The 15,082-nt window shown below is 49.4% G+C and overlaps 1 protein-coding gene across 2 annotated transcripts in view; it reads right to left on the bottom strand.

Moving 5' to 3' along the window:
- SPNS2 (SPNS lysolipid transporter 2, sphingosine-1-phosphate) overlaps positions 1-15,082 on the bottom strand; it is a 467,335-nt gene that overhangs the window by 327,019 nt on the left and 125,234 nt on the right. For both annotated transcript variants that reach the window (XM_069614731.1, XM_069614732.1), the window contains exon 2: positions 14,436-14,501. In XM_069614731.1, coding sequence (XP_069470832.1) covers positions 14,436-14,501 — 66 coding nt within the window. The remainder of the gene's footprint in view (positions 1-14,435; positions 14,502-15,082) is intronic.

Below are 15,082 nucleotides of genomic sequence, written 5' to 3'. Positions count from 1 at the left end.
ACAGGTGTTATAACTACTTGATTTTAATGCTACAAATGTATCCACTTTGGAAGGAGAAAGCGCTGAATTAGCCAGGCATAGCGTCAAGACTGTAATTGCAGTTTGCACATGCATCTCTGAAGCAAACACTTGCTCTGCTGAGCTATCTTGCCTCCAAAAGATGGAACACTTTGCATGAAATAGTACCGGCTCCTGCCATTTTCTATTTGGGTCTGGATGTTATCCCATTAATACAGTGTGCCAAGTCGTTGCAATAAAAGACAACAACTAAGCAGGTACAATAGTTGGTTTACTACTTGGAATGTTGGAATCTAAAACAGGCGGATACCCATAGTTGCGCTTTCCGTTGTACCTCATAACAGCACATGGTAAGACTCCCAGCGACTCCAGTGATAGAGTTGTAGGAAGTAGCAGGGCATTTGAGGGTCAAAGTGGCACAAAGGAGACTTGGAAGCTGTTAGGACTGTGGGCACACTATCCTGCCTGTCTGGGCTCAAGCCCACTTTGCTAACATTCTAAGATGTTTTGCTTATAACTAAGAGTCCTGAAGAAGTGCAGTGAGCACGAAACACAAGTTAATTGATTTGTATCTGTACAGAGAGAAGAAGTGCAGTGAGCACGAAACACAAGTTCACTGATCTGTAGCTGTACAGAGAGAGTGCTTCACTCGGCTTAAAGCACTATATGAATTGAACATGCTCATATTCACCTGAATACTAAAAACGCAAGTAGAAATGTAAAGTATCCATGCCATGTTTGCTTTGTAAAGCTGACTTATGGACTAAAGGCAGTGTGTTATTTTTACAAGACCGCGTCAATAAAATGTGTGGGAATGTAGTTCAGGGTGACTTTCAGCACATGTTGCCCATCTCATGTTTTTCAATGGACGGGCACAGAGGGGAAGCAATGCATCCACCATGCTGCATTGCTTGGGAGACCTCCTGATTCTGGGCCTCATTCCCTGAACAAATTGTTGGATAACATAGTTATAATATACGAGTATTGTTTATGTTCCAATAACCATATCCATATCAATGAAAACCTACAGCCTTTTTATTGCCAACACTTGACCAAATTGTTGTGATGTAATATTTCATGGGGGGGGGCAAGGGCCATAAGGCATGACGCACACACCGCACAACAACACATGTAAGTCTGCTGCATATGGGTTCAACAGTTATGGGTAAAGCCGCCGGCCGCCCAAGGCGAGGCCAGGTAACTGTTGTTACATGGCAGCAGGGTCAGGAGAGGAGGAAGACGCTGAGTACACATCGAAATTCCCTATGCTGTTTGGGACCCCATGCAGGGTCAACAGTTTGTGTTTTTTGGAGTTGCAAGCAGCTCATTATATAGGACCCAGAGATGCCCTGGGTCTTTGTACTGTGTGGGGGGATGTGCCCAACCCCCCAGGCCAGCCTGCAGCTGACTAATTGGGCCCCTTCCTCTCCCCCGGGGGTGGGGGGGATCCCCTTGTACTACCCTGCCTAAGTATCTTGGGCCTCCTGGGTGCAATGCACCCATATATTCTCATGGAAGGGTGAGGTATTTTTATTACCTCACCCTTCCTGCGCTTTGATGCGCCAGACCCTGCTGACTGTCTCCCTTATCCCAGCAGGAAGTGTCCAGCAGGCTATGGGCCCCCCTTGATGGGAAGAGCCCAGACCCTCTGCAAGCAGAAGGGCGTACCTGGCCATTATTCTGTATTCAGTGGCTGGCATTTAGGCCGTCCGCTGGTAAACGTGTCATCTTTTCCACAACCAATCAGACATGTCCATATGCCAAGAAAACCATCCAACCGCCATCATCCAGTAGAAATCTACTTTTTCTAAGGCTCTATCGAACGTCGCCCCCTTGTGCCATATTTGACACTGTTTCTGCCTGGGCATTGGGGACACAGGGCTCCTGTGCTTCACTCTCTTCCGCCCCTCGCACCGCGTGAGAAAGCCTACCCCACTGCGCAGGGCTTGGGGGTTTTCTGCACAAGAACATTTTCAAAATGGCTCCAAATAGTGCATTTTAAAGCATATTGGTCCCTATATGAAAAAGTAGCTAAACATGAAAAAAATGTATAAACGTGCCAAGATTGAGGAAAAACACGCTGGAAGATTCAAAACAAATTTGCTGCTTCAAAGGAGTGTGGGGTGAAGGAGAGATGGGCGGAAAAGGCTCTGGTGTTTGGGATAGAGGGTAAGAGGAGCAGAAAACCAGGGTACCCATACAAAAGAGGCCCGATAGGGAATCTCCAATGCTTCCTGTAGACCAGTCCACCACCCCATTTCACTCCCCCAACCCCTACCGCACAACGGGCCTCATTATGAGTTTGGTTGTATCTGGGTGGTAAATCTGTATTACCGTTACCACAGTTTTGTACGATCGGACTGAAAAAAAAGGTCTGACCGTACAAAACGACCGAAAAATGCTACCACCAAAGGTTTGAACACCAAAAGTTTGAACCTTTGGTGGTAGCATTGCAGGTAAGTAAAAAAAAAAAAAGGACTGCCGGGGTGCCCCCCGCAATACCCCGCTCACTATACTGTGTGGCATAGTGAGCGGGGTGTTGCGGGGAAATCCCTGCAGCACACCTGCAAAAAAAATTAAAAACCCTGCAGCCCCCGTAGTATGTAAGTGTGTTCGTATGACAAATGTGCAAACTTTTGGTAGTTGCCACCTTTCTCATGAGAAAATTCTGGCCGCGGCAAAATCAGCTGTGGCTGGATCACTTAGAATCCATCACCACCACTTGGTCCGACGGTATTACCGCTGGATTACAAGTGTGGTGGCGGTGTAAATCCCTATTTTCTGTGAGTGCATAGTACTCAATGGGGCATTTTCGGATGAATTCTGCCACGGTAATTGTGCCGGAATTTGGCAGAAATCTGGTGGATTTACTTCCAGCTGGAGGTGAGTCCTCCACCTTTTGGACAAACCTATAGCTGGCCGGTGCGGTAATGCGACGGGTTGGTCGGTGCGGTAATGTGGCGGTATACGGTAATGCTGCTGCATTTAACTGTAATGAGGCCCAATGTATTCACATAAGGCCACCCGGCTCCATATCCGGCCCCATATAAAGGGATACCATAAACAAAAGTAGGCAAACATTGACACCAATTAAAATAACCAAAACCACGCAATGCTACTTACCTGGAAAGAAACCTCAAGTAACAACACCTCCCGTCGCGGCCTGCGGCCCTTGCGCCCACGTGTGGATAGCCCAGGTGCTGGGGAGCATCACCTGATAGGCTGCATTTAGCCATCTTTCAAAAAAAAGAAGGAAGCAAGCTGCTCTCCAAAATAGCGACCCAACCGCCTGGCTCGTCCAGCACCAGAGGCCGCTTAAAATGCTGGGACAGCAGAATCAGCCCAGGGCAGCACCCTCCCCCACGACCCCAGTGATTTTGGGGAGGGGTCGTCAAACCGACAGATGTGCGGGACGGGCCCTCAGTAACCATTCAGACTGTGAGAGTGTCGCTATGTGTTGCCTGTTTGGGTTTCGGCCCTGCTGGAGAATGCCCGCTACGCCGCAGCCTCGCCTTACCAGCGCCCCCAGGGACAATGAGCGCACGCGCTTCTTAATTGAAAAAGACAGGTTGCATTTTAAACGCTTGCTCCCTTCGCAATCTTTAGCTGCATTTTTCAAAAAGTCGGTGAAATGCACGGCCGGCTACAGAGAGGGTGTGACCGCTGACGCTCGGGGGCGCGGCCAGAATGAATACTGGCATTTCACAGGGCTGGTCTCCCAAACTATAGTTCTGCAGCCCAGCTGGCAACAGCTCTCCTTAAATCTTCACCTTTCTAGCATTTTTAAAGTGTCGTGTTCCTGTCACTTCGTCTTTTTACAATTTCTGCAAGGCAAGTCACTTACACCCAGGCTCGGACTGGCCTATAGGGCAACTGGGCAATGCCCGAACCCAAAACGCTAAATGCTAGTGTGGGCCAGTTCTTTGGTTCAAAGTGGGGCACTTTTACGGCCAATGTGGGCCAGTTTGATAAGTTACTTCACTATGTGGCTTGTCGTTTTGACCAGTGTTATTGAATACATATTCTTGAAAATGTACAATTCACATCACATGTTATCCAAAAACTCCCCCTTGGGAACTATTCGAGCACTCTGTCACAAAAGGAATGAATTGCTATTTGCAACTGTGGGACACTTTTTCATTGGTGCCCGAGACCCTGCTCACACCATGAACCTACAGAACATAGCATTGTTTTTTCTCTAGAGAGGGTCTCTATTTTATTTCGTGGGGGGGATACCTATTGGCCTGGTGCCATCCACTGCCTCCTTCTTCACTGCTGGCAAGGTCCGACGCAGCACTCAGGTATTCCCCCGCGTCCATGGAGAGGGAGGGAGACAGGTGACACTGCAGCAGAGCTGTACATGGAGTCCACCACTAGCGCCCCTCCGCCCATAGTAAGAAGCCAACAATGGTAGTCCCCAGTCCAGTGCTGGAAATTGAACTAATTTACTGTGGGATCCCACCAGTGACCTGTGTGTGTGGGCGGGAGGGTGGAGCCTGTCGCGGGTCGCTTTGAGATTGGTCTCACCCATCGCCCCCCCCCCGTAAATAAATATTTGCCTTGTAGAAGATTAACCATGAACACCTGGAAAGCAATGCAAGCGAGAAGCGTTTCCCACAATGTTCCAAAGAAAGTATAAAAGGTGCACACCTTTTAAACCTAAAAAGCAACACTTAAATATTTTCTGCAGAGCAAAAGGCTGAAAAGCGATTTGACAGTGATCCAAACCAGAGTTCAAGCCTTCTTGGGGGAAAGTGTCTCTACCATGGTCCTAATGATACAGGTTCAAATCACAGCAATGCTTGCAGTAGCTCAAAAGCATAAAAACAATTGAAGGGTGCAAATGGATTTCCTGCATCCGAGATCTGGTGAGCCATATTTTGCCGGATCTGGGAAAATCCAACCCAATGCCTAGCACTGCCCAGTCTGCCTGTCTTTTTGGTGCAGCTTCCTCTAGGAACAGAAATAAAGGTTACGGCTGCTTTACCTGCCTCCACACCCAGCCAGCATTAGTGAGTTGGGAGGCAGGCCTGCATAAGGCATTCCAGGTCACAGGGCCGTGCACAGGCTGGGTAAGTAAACAACAGGCGCTCGCCACTGCACCTGTCTTGTGGCGAACGTATGCATTCCCCAGCCCTGGAAACATCCCCTAGCCACTGAACCTGGCGTGTGGGCCACTTCTGCATTCCCTAGCCCTGGAAACATTCCCTGTCGACTGAGCCTGGCTTGGGCCCACTTCTGCAATCTCTAGCCCTGGAAACATTCCCTTGCCACTGCACCTGTCTTGGGCCCACCTCTGCATTCTCTAGCCCTGGAAACATTCCCTGGCCACTCAACCTGTCTTGGGCCCACTTCTGCATTCTCTAGCCCTGGAACAATTTCCTGGTCACTGAACCTGGCTTGGGCCCACCTCTGCATTCTCTAGCCCTGGAGACATTCCCTGACCACTGAACCTGTCTTGGGCCCACCTCTGCATTCTCTAGCCCTGGAAACATTCCCTTGCCACTGCACCTGTCTTGGGCCCACCTCAGCATTCTCTAGCCCTGGAAACATTCCCTTGCCACTGCACCTGTCTTGGGCCCACCTCTGCATTCTCTAGTCCTGGAAACATTCCCTTGCCACTGAACCTGTCTTGGGCCCACTTCTGCATTCTCTAGCTCTGGAAACATTCCTTGGCCACTGCACCTGTCTTGGGCCCACTTCTGCATTCTCTAGCCCTGGAAACATTCCCTCGCCACTGCACTTGTGTTGGGACCCACGTGTTCATTCCCTAGCCCTGGAAATATTCCCTCGCCACTGCGCCTGTCTTGGGACCCACGTGTTCATTCCCTAGCCCTGGAAACATGCCCTCACCACTGCACCTGTCTTGGGATCGACGTGTTCATTCTCTAGCCCTGGAAAAATTCCCAAGCCACTGAACCTGGCTTGGGCCCACTTCTGCATTTTCTAGCCCTGGAAACATTCCCTGGTCACTGAACCTGGCTTGGCCCCACTTCTGCGTTCTCTAGCTCTGGAAACATTCCCTGGCCAATGAACCTGGCTTGGGCCCACTTCTGCGTTCTCTAGCTCTGGAAACATTCCCTGGCCACTGAACCGGGCTTTGGCCCACTTCTGCATTCTCTTGCCCTGGAAACATTCCATGGCCACTGAACCTGACTTGGGAACCTACGTGTCCATTCCCTAGCTCTGGAAACATGTGTGACCCACTGCACCTGTCTTGGGACCCACGTGTTCATTCCCTAGCCCTGGAAACATGAGTGAGCCACTGCACCTGTTTTGGGATCCACATGTTCATTCTCTATCCCTGGAAACATTCCCTCGCCACTGCGCCTGTCTTGGGACCCACGTGTTCATTACCTAGCTCTGGAAACATGAGTGAGCCACTGCACCTGTCTTGAGACCCACGTGTTCATTCCCTAGCCCTGGAAACATGAGTGAGCCACTGCACCTGTCTTGGGACCCACATGTTCATTCTCTAGCCCTGGAAACATTCCCTCGCCACTCAACCTGGAGTGGGGCCCACTTGTGCATTCTCTAGCCCTGGAAGCATTCCCTTGCCACTGAACCTGTCTTGGGCCCACTTCTGCATTCTCTAGCTCTGGAAACATTCCCTGGCCATTGAACCTGTCTTGGGCCCACTTCTGCATTCTCTAGCCCTGGAAACATTCCCTGGCCACTGAACCTGGCTTGCGCCCACTTCTGCATTCTCTAGCCCTGGAAACATTCCCCCTGGAAACATTCCCTGGCCACTGAACCTGGCTTGGGCCCACTTCTGCATTCTCTAGCCCTGGAAACATTCCCTGGCCACTGAACCTGGCTTGGGCCCACTTCTGCATTCTCTAGCCCTGGAAACATTCCCTGGCCACTGCACCTGTCTTGGGCCCACCTCTGCATTCTCTAGCCCTGGAAACATTCCCTTGCCACTGAACCTGTCTTGGCCCCACTTCTGCGTTCTCTAGCTCTGGAAACATTCCCTGGCCAATGAACCTGGATTGGGCCCACTTCTGCGTTCTCTAGCTCTGGAAACATTCCCTGGCCACTGAACCGGGCTTTGGCCCACTTCTGCATTCTCTAGCCCTGGAAACATTCCCTCGCCACTCAACCTGGAGTGGGGCCCACTTGTGCATTCTCTAGCCCTGGAAACATTCCCTGGCCACTGAACCTGGCTTGGGCCCACTTCTGCATTCTCTAGCCCTGGAAACATTCCCTGGCCACTGCACCTGTCTTGGGCCCACCTCTGCATTCTCTAGCCCTGGAAACATTCCCTTGCCACTGAACCTGTCTTGGCCCCACTTCTGCGTTCTCTAGCTCTGGAAACATTCCCTGGCCAATGAACCTGGATTGGGCCCACTTCTGCGTTCTCTAGCTCTGGAAACATTCCCTGGCCACTGAACCGGGCTTTGGCCCACTTCTGCATTCTCTAGCCCTGGAAACATTCCCTGGCCACTGAACCTGACTTGGGACCCACATGTCCATTCCCTAGCTCTGGAAACATGTGTGACCCACTGCACCTGTCTTGGGACCCACGTGTTCATTCCCTAGCCCTGGAAACATGAGTGAGCCACTGCACCTGTTTTGGGATCCACATGTTCATTCTCTATCCCTGGAAATATTCCCTTGCCACTGCGCCTGTCTTGGGACCCACATGTTCATTCCCTAGCTCTGGAAACATGAGTGAGCCACTGCACCTGTCTTGAGACCCACGTGTTCATTCCCTAGCCCTGGAAACATGAGTGAGCCACTGCACCTGTCTTGGGACCCACATGTTCATTCTCTAGCCCTGGAAACATTCCCTCGCCACTCAACCTGGAGTGGGGCCCACTTGTGCATTCTCTAGCCCTGGAAGCATTCCCTTGCCACTGAACCTGTCTTGGGCCCACTTCTGCATTCTCTAGCTCTGGAAACATTCCCTGGCCATTGAACCTGTCTTGGGCCCACTTCTGCATTCTCTAGCCCTGGAAACATTCCCTGGCCACTGAACCTGGCTTGGGCCCACTTCTGCATTCTCTAGCCCTGGAAACATTCCCCCTGGAAACATTCCCTGGCCACTGAACCTGGCTTGGGCCCACTTCTGCATTCTCTAGCCCTGGAAACATTCCCTGGCCACTGAACCTGGCTTGGGCCCACTTCTGCATTCTCTAGCCCTGGAAACATTCCCTGGCCACTGCACCTGTCTTGGGCCCACCTCTGCATTCTCTAGCCCTGGAAACATTCCCTTGCCACTGAACCTGTCTTGGCCCCACTTCTGCGTTCTCTAGCTCTGGAAACATTCCCTGGCCAATGAACCTGGATTGGGCCCACTTCTGCGTTCTCTAGCTCTGGAAACATTCCCTGGCCACTGAACCGGGCTTTGGCCCACTTCTGCATTCTCTAGCCCTGGAAACATTCCCTGGCCACTGAACCTGACTTGGGACCCACATGTCCATTCCCTAGCTCTGGAAACATGTGTGACCCACTGCACCTGTCTTGGGACCCACGTGTTCATTCCCTAGCCCTGGAAACATGAGTGAGCCACTGCACCTGTTTTGGGATCCACATGTTCATTCTCTATCCCTGGAAATATTCCCTTGCCACTGCGCCTGTCTTGGGACCCACATGTTCATTCCCTAGCTCTGGAAACATGAGTGAGCCACTGCACCTGTCTTGAGACCCACGTGTTCATTCCCTAGCCCTGGAAACATGAGTGAGCCACTGCACCTGTCTTGGGACCCACATGTTCATTCTCTAGCCCTGGAAACATTCCCTCGCCACTCAACCTGGAGTGGGGCCCACTTGTGCATTCTCTAGCCCTGGAAGCATTCCCTTGCCACTGAACCTGTCTTGGGCCCACTTCTGCATTCTCTAGCTCTGGAAACATTCCCTGGCCATTGAACCTGTCTTGGGCCCACTTCTGCATTCTCTAGCCCTGGAAACATTCCCTGGCCACTGAACCTGGCTTGGGCCCACTTCTGCATTCTCTAGCCCTGGAAACATTCCCCCTGGAAACATTCCCTGGCCACTGAACCTGGCTTGGGCCCACTTCTGCATTCTCTAGCCCTGGAAACATTCCCTGGCCACTGAACCTGGCTTGGGCCCACTTCTGCATTCTCTAGCCCTGGAAACATTCCCTGGCCACTGAACCTGGCTTGGGCCCACTTCTGCATTCTCTAGCCCTGGAAACATTCCCTTGCCACTGCACCTGTCTTGGGCCCACCTCTGCATTCTCTAGCCCTGGAAACATTCCCTGGCCACTGAACCTGGCTTGCGCCCACTTCTGCATTCTCTAGCCCTGGAAACATTCCCTGGCCACTGAACCTGGCTTGGGCCCACTTCTGCATTCTCTAGCCCTGGAAACATTCCCTGGCCACTGAACCTGGCTTGGGCCCACTTCTGCATTCTCTAGCCCTGGAAACATTCCCTGGCCACTGAACCTGGCTTGGGCCCACTTCTGCATTTTCTAGCCCTGGAAACATTCCCTGACCACTGACCCTGTCATGGGCCCACTTCTGCATTCTCTAGCCCTGGAAACATTACCTTGCCACTGAACCTGCCTTGGGCCCACTTCTGCATTCTCTAGCCCTGGAAACATTCCCTGGCCACTGAACCTGTCTTGGGCCCACTTCTGCATTCTCTAGCCCTGGAAACATTCTCTCGCCACTGCACCTGTCTTGGGGCCCAAGTGTTCATTCCCTAGCCCTGGAAACATTAGTGAGCCACTGCACCTGGCTTGGTGCCCATTTGTGCATTCCCCAACCCTGGAAAAACTCCCAAGTCACTGAACCTGCCTTGGGGCCCACTTGTCCACCCCCCAGCCCTGGACAACATACACTCGCCAATGCACTTGTCGTGTGAGGGGGCCACGTGTGCCTTGTTTTTATCTGTAATGAATGTATTGTTCTAAGTGGAGAAAGGCGGGGCCCACAATTTGTCTGCGTGCCCAGCACGCTACCACCTACCTACAGCTTGCTCTTAGGCATAGCGCCAGCTAACATCTCACTGGCCTTGTGCGCCATTTGTAACCCTCAAGCAACCAACACTAGCAACGGCATAAGTACCTCAAAGTGCCCCACCACCCCAAGCATTGCTTGTCATGCTGAATTATTGTGATTTCGACCACGCACCGTCTAGGCGCTCTGGCGGATCTGAATAGGAAAGGGGTTTGGATGGGTTAGTTAGTGGGATTGAGAACGAAAAGCGCAAGAGAGTTTTGATGTTCTGTCGGTAGCTTCAGTTCGGGTAAAATGGTCACTGTGTGCTGGTTTGTTTTTAGTTGAACGACATGTGGTGTTTGGTGTGTGGTTGTGTATGGGTGGCTTATGTGTGTCTTGGGTGTTGTGAAGTATCAGTAGAGTGCTTGCAGTTTGCAGTGATTTGGTTGGGTTTTCTTATGGCGGAAGTATGTGTCTAGTGCCTCCAATGCTGGGGTGTGGGTATGCACAGCATTAGGGAGTTTTTAGTAGGGTTAGTTAGCGGTCGCCTGAGTCTTTTTCTGTGGGCTGGGTTGATCTGTTGGGTTCATCTTATTCTATGGTGATTAGGATCGGCTGTTTTATTTCTCTGGTGATCCAGTTTCGGAGTTTCGAATTGTGTTGCGTAGGCGGTGTTCCTTCGCTGGTTCATTGCTAAAATAACTGGACAGCCCGTAGACGGTCTCCTAATGGTGCGCTTAGTCTGTCATTAAACATGTAAAGTATGGCATGTTTCAGACTACGGCCTAGTAGCAGCCCAGTTATAGTAGGTGCGGCAGTGGTGGGGCAACGCCATGAGGCCACACCTATGGTGCCAAATAACATAGCATGACATACTGAGCAGGAAGTGATGGTGTTGCCGATTGATGCAATTGTCCCTGGATTTTGTAGTTAAACAGGAAGAAAATATGTGCTAATGAAAAGTTGGGTTTTTGAATTCATCACACTGAGTAATTACAGGTTAGGATCTAGGAAAGGAAGCTAGCAATCTGAGTGGACAATATGTGCGCTAGACTTCTATTACTCATGCGACGATGATTAGAGCCAGTCATGAAACAATATAACCAATCGCCGCCACTGAACAGTGCATTGTGACCCATCTGTGATAAATCAACTTCCGGGGCACCAGTGGTCCAGGGATGAATATCGGTTTCCAGTCATCAATCAGCCCCACACCTCTAGTATACCAGAAAGTATTCAAACAGATTGGAAACACAAGTCAATTATAAACCTCCTTGTCCAATTTTGGTAATGTAGACTGAACAGCAGGCTTATCTCTGCAAGGTTGTGGATCATTGGTTAGTTGCAACACAGCAACATTACAGTTATTACCCAATGATAAAAGGGACTGTCCAGTCAAGGTTGTATAAAAATACCTACTTTATTATCAAAACAGGCAGTTCTAGCACATTACAAAATACAACCCACCCTGTAAAGGAATGCAGAGGAGAAAGTTTCAAAGAAGGAAAAGGGATGCACTCTTGATACTGACAGGAGGGTAGTCGGTGAACTAATTAATCGCTATAGTTCAAGGATACTTGGTTTCAACACAAAGGGAGCATTGGGTTGTAAAATGTCACAAGGGGCCTTCAGAGAAGGACCAGGAGGACAGAACCCAATGTACCTTGTGCTGCTGATGTTTTTGGTGCTTGAGAGTGTCAAGTCGGTTTCAGGGTACCTTGCAGCTTCTGCGACAGAGTTGAAGATGGTAGCCAGCTGCGGGTAACAGGCTGCAGGCAGGTTGGCGAGCGAGGTTGGACGGACGGCTGCAGGCTGGCCTACACGGTGGCTTGGGGTCAGGAATCGCTGTCTCAGTGCTGGTCGGCGGGTCTGAACAACTGGTCGAGGCATCTCGGATGGTGTTAGCGACTGCCACATAACAATAGTCAATGGTGCAGCTGGTTGCAGCTCGAGGGGCTTGACTGGCTCAAAAATGTCCTTTAAGGCGGACATCGGTAGATGCTTGTCGATACACTCTTCAGATGATCTGCCCAAAAGAGGGGCTCAGCCCTCTTTTAAAGTCAAATGGACCCCAGTGATTGGTGTAGGCCATGCGGGCCTGTTTGAATTAAACTGATTAGTATGTGAAGCTGCCACCAGCAGCAGAGCTAACAAAAGGACAGGGCGGATCCATTGATCCTTTGTTAGTTAGTTAGGCTGGCCATGGTAGGGGGAATGTTTTGCCCTCCCCTTTTGAGAGGACATGGTGTAATCCTGGCTGTCATATCCCAACTAAATATGACAGGGCGGGGGGCTGCTCCTGTAGGCTGTGTCCACCCAGAATACACAGGTCTATGTGTATGTCATGCAGTGAGCATAGGAAAATATGTGCAGATTATGCCACACATTTTTCAGAGTTTCATCTGCCACCATTCAATTTCTTTAAAAAAATTAAAAAACCCAGGCGAGAGCACGGTCGAATTCCTCACACCATCACTGCGTTTGGTGTTTTTCTATTAATGTTTTTGATGCTCATTGGCTGTATAGATTTCCCACAAACCCTCAAGACCGCACACGAAAGAAGTGAGCATGAGCAGCTCACAAATCCCGGCCTGCTTCGGCACGTCCCAGGGAAAACAAAATGGCAAGAAAAGGCAAAGAGTGGCCGGGGAATGGAGAAGGACTTTGGCAAGGGGCAACGCTCCACACAAACACACTTAGCCAGATGGCATCATGCAGGGCACCTGCTGCTGGGGTGTGTGGCTGGACCATGATGCCAGGGGGACATGCAGTCACACTGAGCTATGCTTGATTGCATGAGACACCTCTTGATGCTTTCAAGAGGTTTTCCATACAATCAAGCATAGCTTAATGTCCCCTTGAAGACTTCCAGTCACACCTTATTGAGGTACACCACCAAGTTTTGATAAGGGACAATGGTCTGCAGCGGGAGTAGGGCTACCACTAGTACCCTAGTGCTCCATACTAGTCATCTAGGGCTCCATGTCACGTGGGGCATCCTTCTCCACTCCTGAGCTTTGCTTTTACATACGTTTTATGTTAATCCTTTTTATTCAATTACAGTGATGCAAAACTACAACTCCCAGCAGGTACGTGATGGAGAAGTGAAAGCCCAGTACTGGTTCTGGACATGGAGTCATATGGCAACCCTAAGCAGGAGCATCCTGAAAGCCGTTGAGGGGTATGTATGTGCTGTCAGAAGTCACTATTACAAGGTTGCCTGATGTATTAGATTGAAAAGGCGTGACAGAGTACCATGTCCTGTTTATTCATTGCGCAGTGCTTACGCCGCCTCTAGGCTATGGTATTGAATGTTTCCAGAGTTCAAGTCCAGCTCATCCTTTTGGGTCTCTAAGTAATCTTGCACCCCACTTTATTTGCCAGTGCCTCACTTCTTCTGTACGTACAATGTGGAACCACACTTACCAGCATCTGGTGTGTTGGGAGAATGCGCATCGTGCTGGTGTGCACCTTGTTTATACAGTGCAAGTGCCACTCATAAGACGTTTGCTATAAGCTGCCTCCTACACTGCATCGCTAAATCATTACACCTCATTGCTGACAGAGAGGACCTATGACTTGAACATAGAGACTGGGCAGTGCATACCCCATAACCTACAGTATATGACTCAGTATCAGTACAAGAACAGTGGATGCCCTGTGAGACAAGTGTTCAGTGGTATAGTTTCGCCATCCAGTTCTGGAAGTGGAAATAGTATTTCTGGGTTTCCACCTGGAGGTCTGGGGGGCATGGAGTGGTGGAGAAATGGAATTGGGCAAGGAGTAGAGTCATGTCAGGTAAGTGATGGGCTTGAAAAAGTGTAAAAATAAGAGCTAAAGTAAAATAACTCTTGGAAATGTGTACAACCATATTATAAACCAACCTGACAACATATAAATCATCATAGTGATATTGAGAAAAAGAGTATAACTGTAAAGTTATCTTTCCCTTTTGAATTAAAGCCTATATATACCAGCATGCAAAGTAATGCAAGTGCAAACAAAACTAATTTGCATTTCAAACTTACTATCAAGAGTGAAATAAAAAAAAAAGAAGCATCAAACAATCACCTGCTAGTGGTCATTGTTTCACACTATGCAGCCGTACATATCCCTCCCATGTATAGTTATAAACCCCCCCCACAACCTCTTAAGGGATAGATAATAACCGCTGATTCGCCAACTGCCTGCGTTGGCTGCAGCATTTAACATTAACTTCACTTAGATGTGCTTCAATGCAAAACAAAGACAAACTGTAACAGAGCCAATATCCAATACTCTCAGCAAAGAAGCATGTCTCTGTTCCCCACAGTTAGTGTGAGCCCTATGACCCACCTCAAATGACAAAACTGTCACCTGGGAACACAGCCTATGGCCAAGAGCTATTCACAGGCCCAGAAGGATGTGCAAAGCAGCCACTTGTAGACAAGGACGAAGTAACCCCAAGTAGACATCTGTGCAAGGCAAAGCAGGATACATGGTCCATATTGAAAAGTCAGAGGTGCTTACCTGTCTGCAAGAGCCCGGCCCCACTGTCCTTCACTCCAAAATGTTGCTGGATGTCTAGGAGGACCCCTAGAAGTAATCAAGGCAGATGTTACCCTTAGCAGCAGCAGGTCTTTCTCACGAGACAGTTGTTTTGGCGAATAAACATAATATGGGATCAGAGCATACTGGGCCTATATATATTTTTAATAACATTGTAGGTTTTAATAAAGTAAAATAGTAAAATAATATACAGTATTAAATGGCAATGCAGAATACCTGTGTTAACACTTTAAGTGCTACGGGCGAGTATGTTCCTCCTGAATTCCCATAAGAAATCATTATATGCTATGCCCATTTAGGCAGTTAATTTTGATAATAAAATCAGATTTTTATATAGTTCTTCATGCTGGATTTCTCCACCTTCTAGGCTTGGCAATGATCACAGTTATTATTATTCAATGCAATGGTACCCAGTTTAGTGACCACAGGAAGAGGAAAGCCTGTGTCAGACCCAACAGGATTCGAACCTACATGCAAGATTGCCATGCATCAGAGAGAAGCACTTTACCTATGAGTTACCCAACCAGACATTTGAACGTTGGTGGATCCAATTAACATTTGGCTGATCTTCTCCCATTAACCTTTCCCCTATTTTTTGGCAAGGGGTG

This window comes from Ambystoma mexicanum, chromosome 9 (assembly GCF_040938575.1).
Source record: "Ambystoma mexicanum isolate Mex_15411 chromosome 9, UKY_AmexF1_1, whole genome shotgun sequence".
NCBI classification, from domain to species: Eukaryota; Metazoa; Chordata; class Amphibia; order Caudata; family Ambystomatidae; genus Ambystoma; species Ambystoma mexicanum.
The sequence above is the reverse complement of the archived record's forward strand: the minus strand, read 5'-3'. Positions and strand labels throughout refer to the sequence as shown.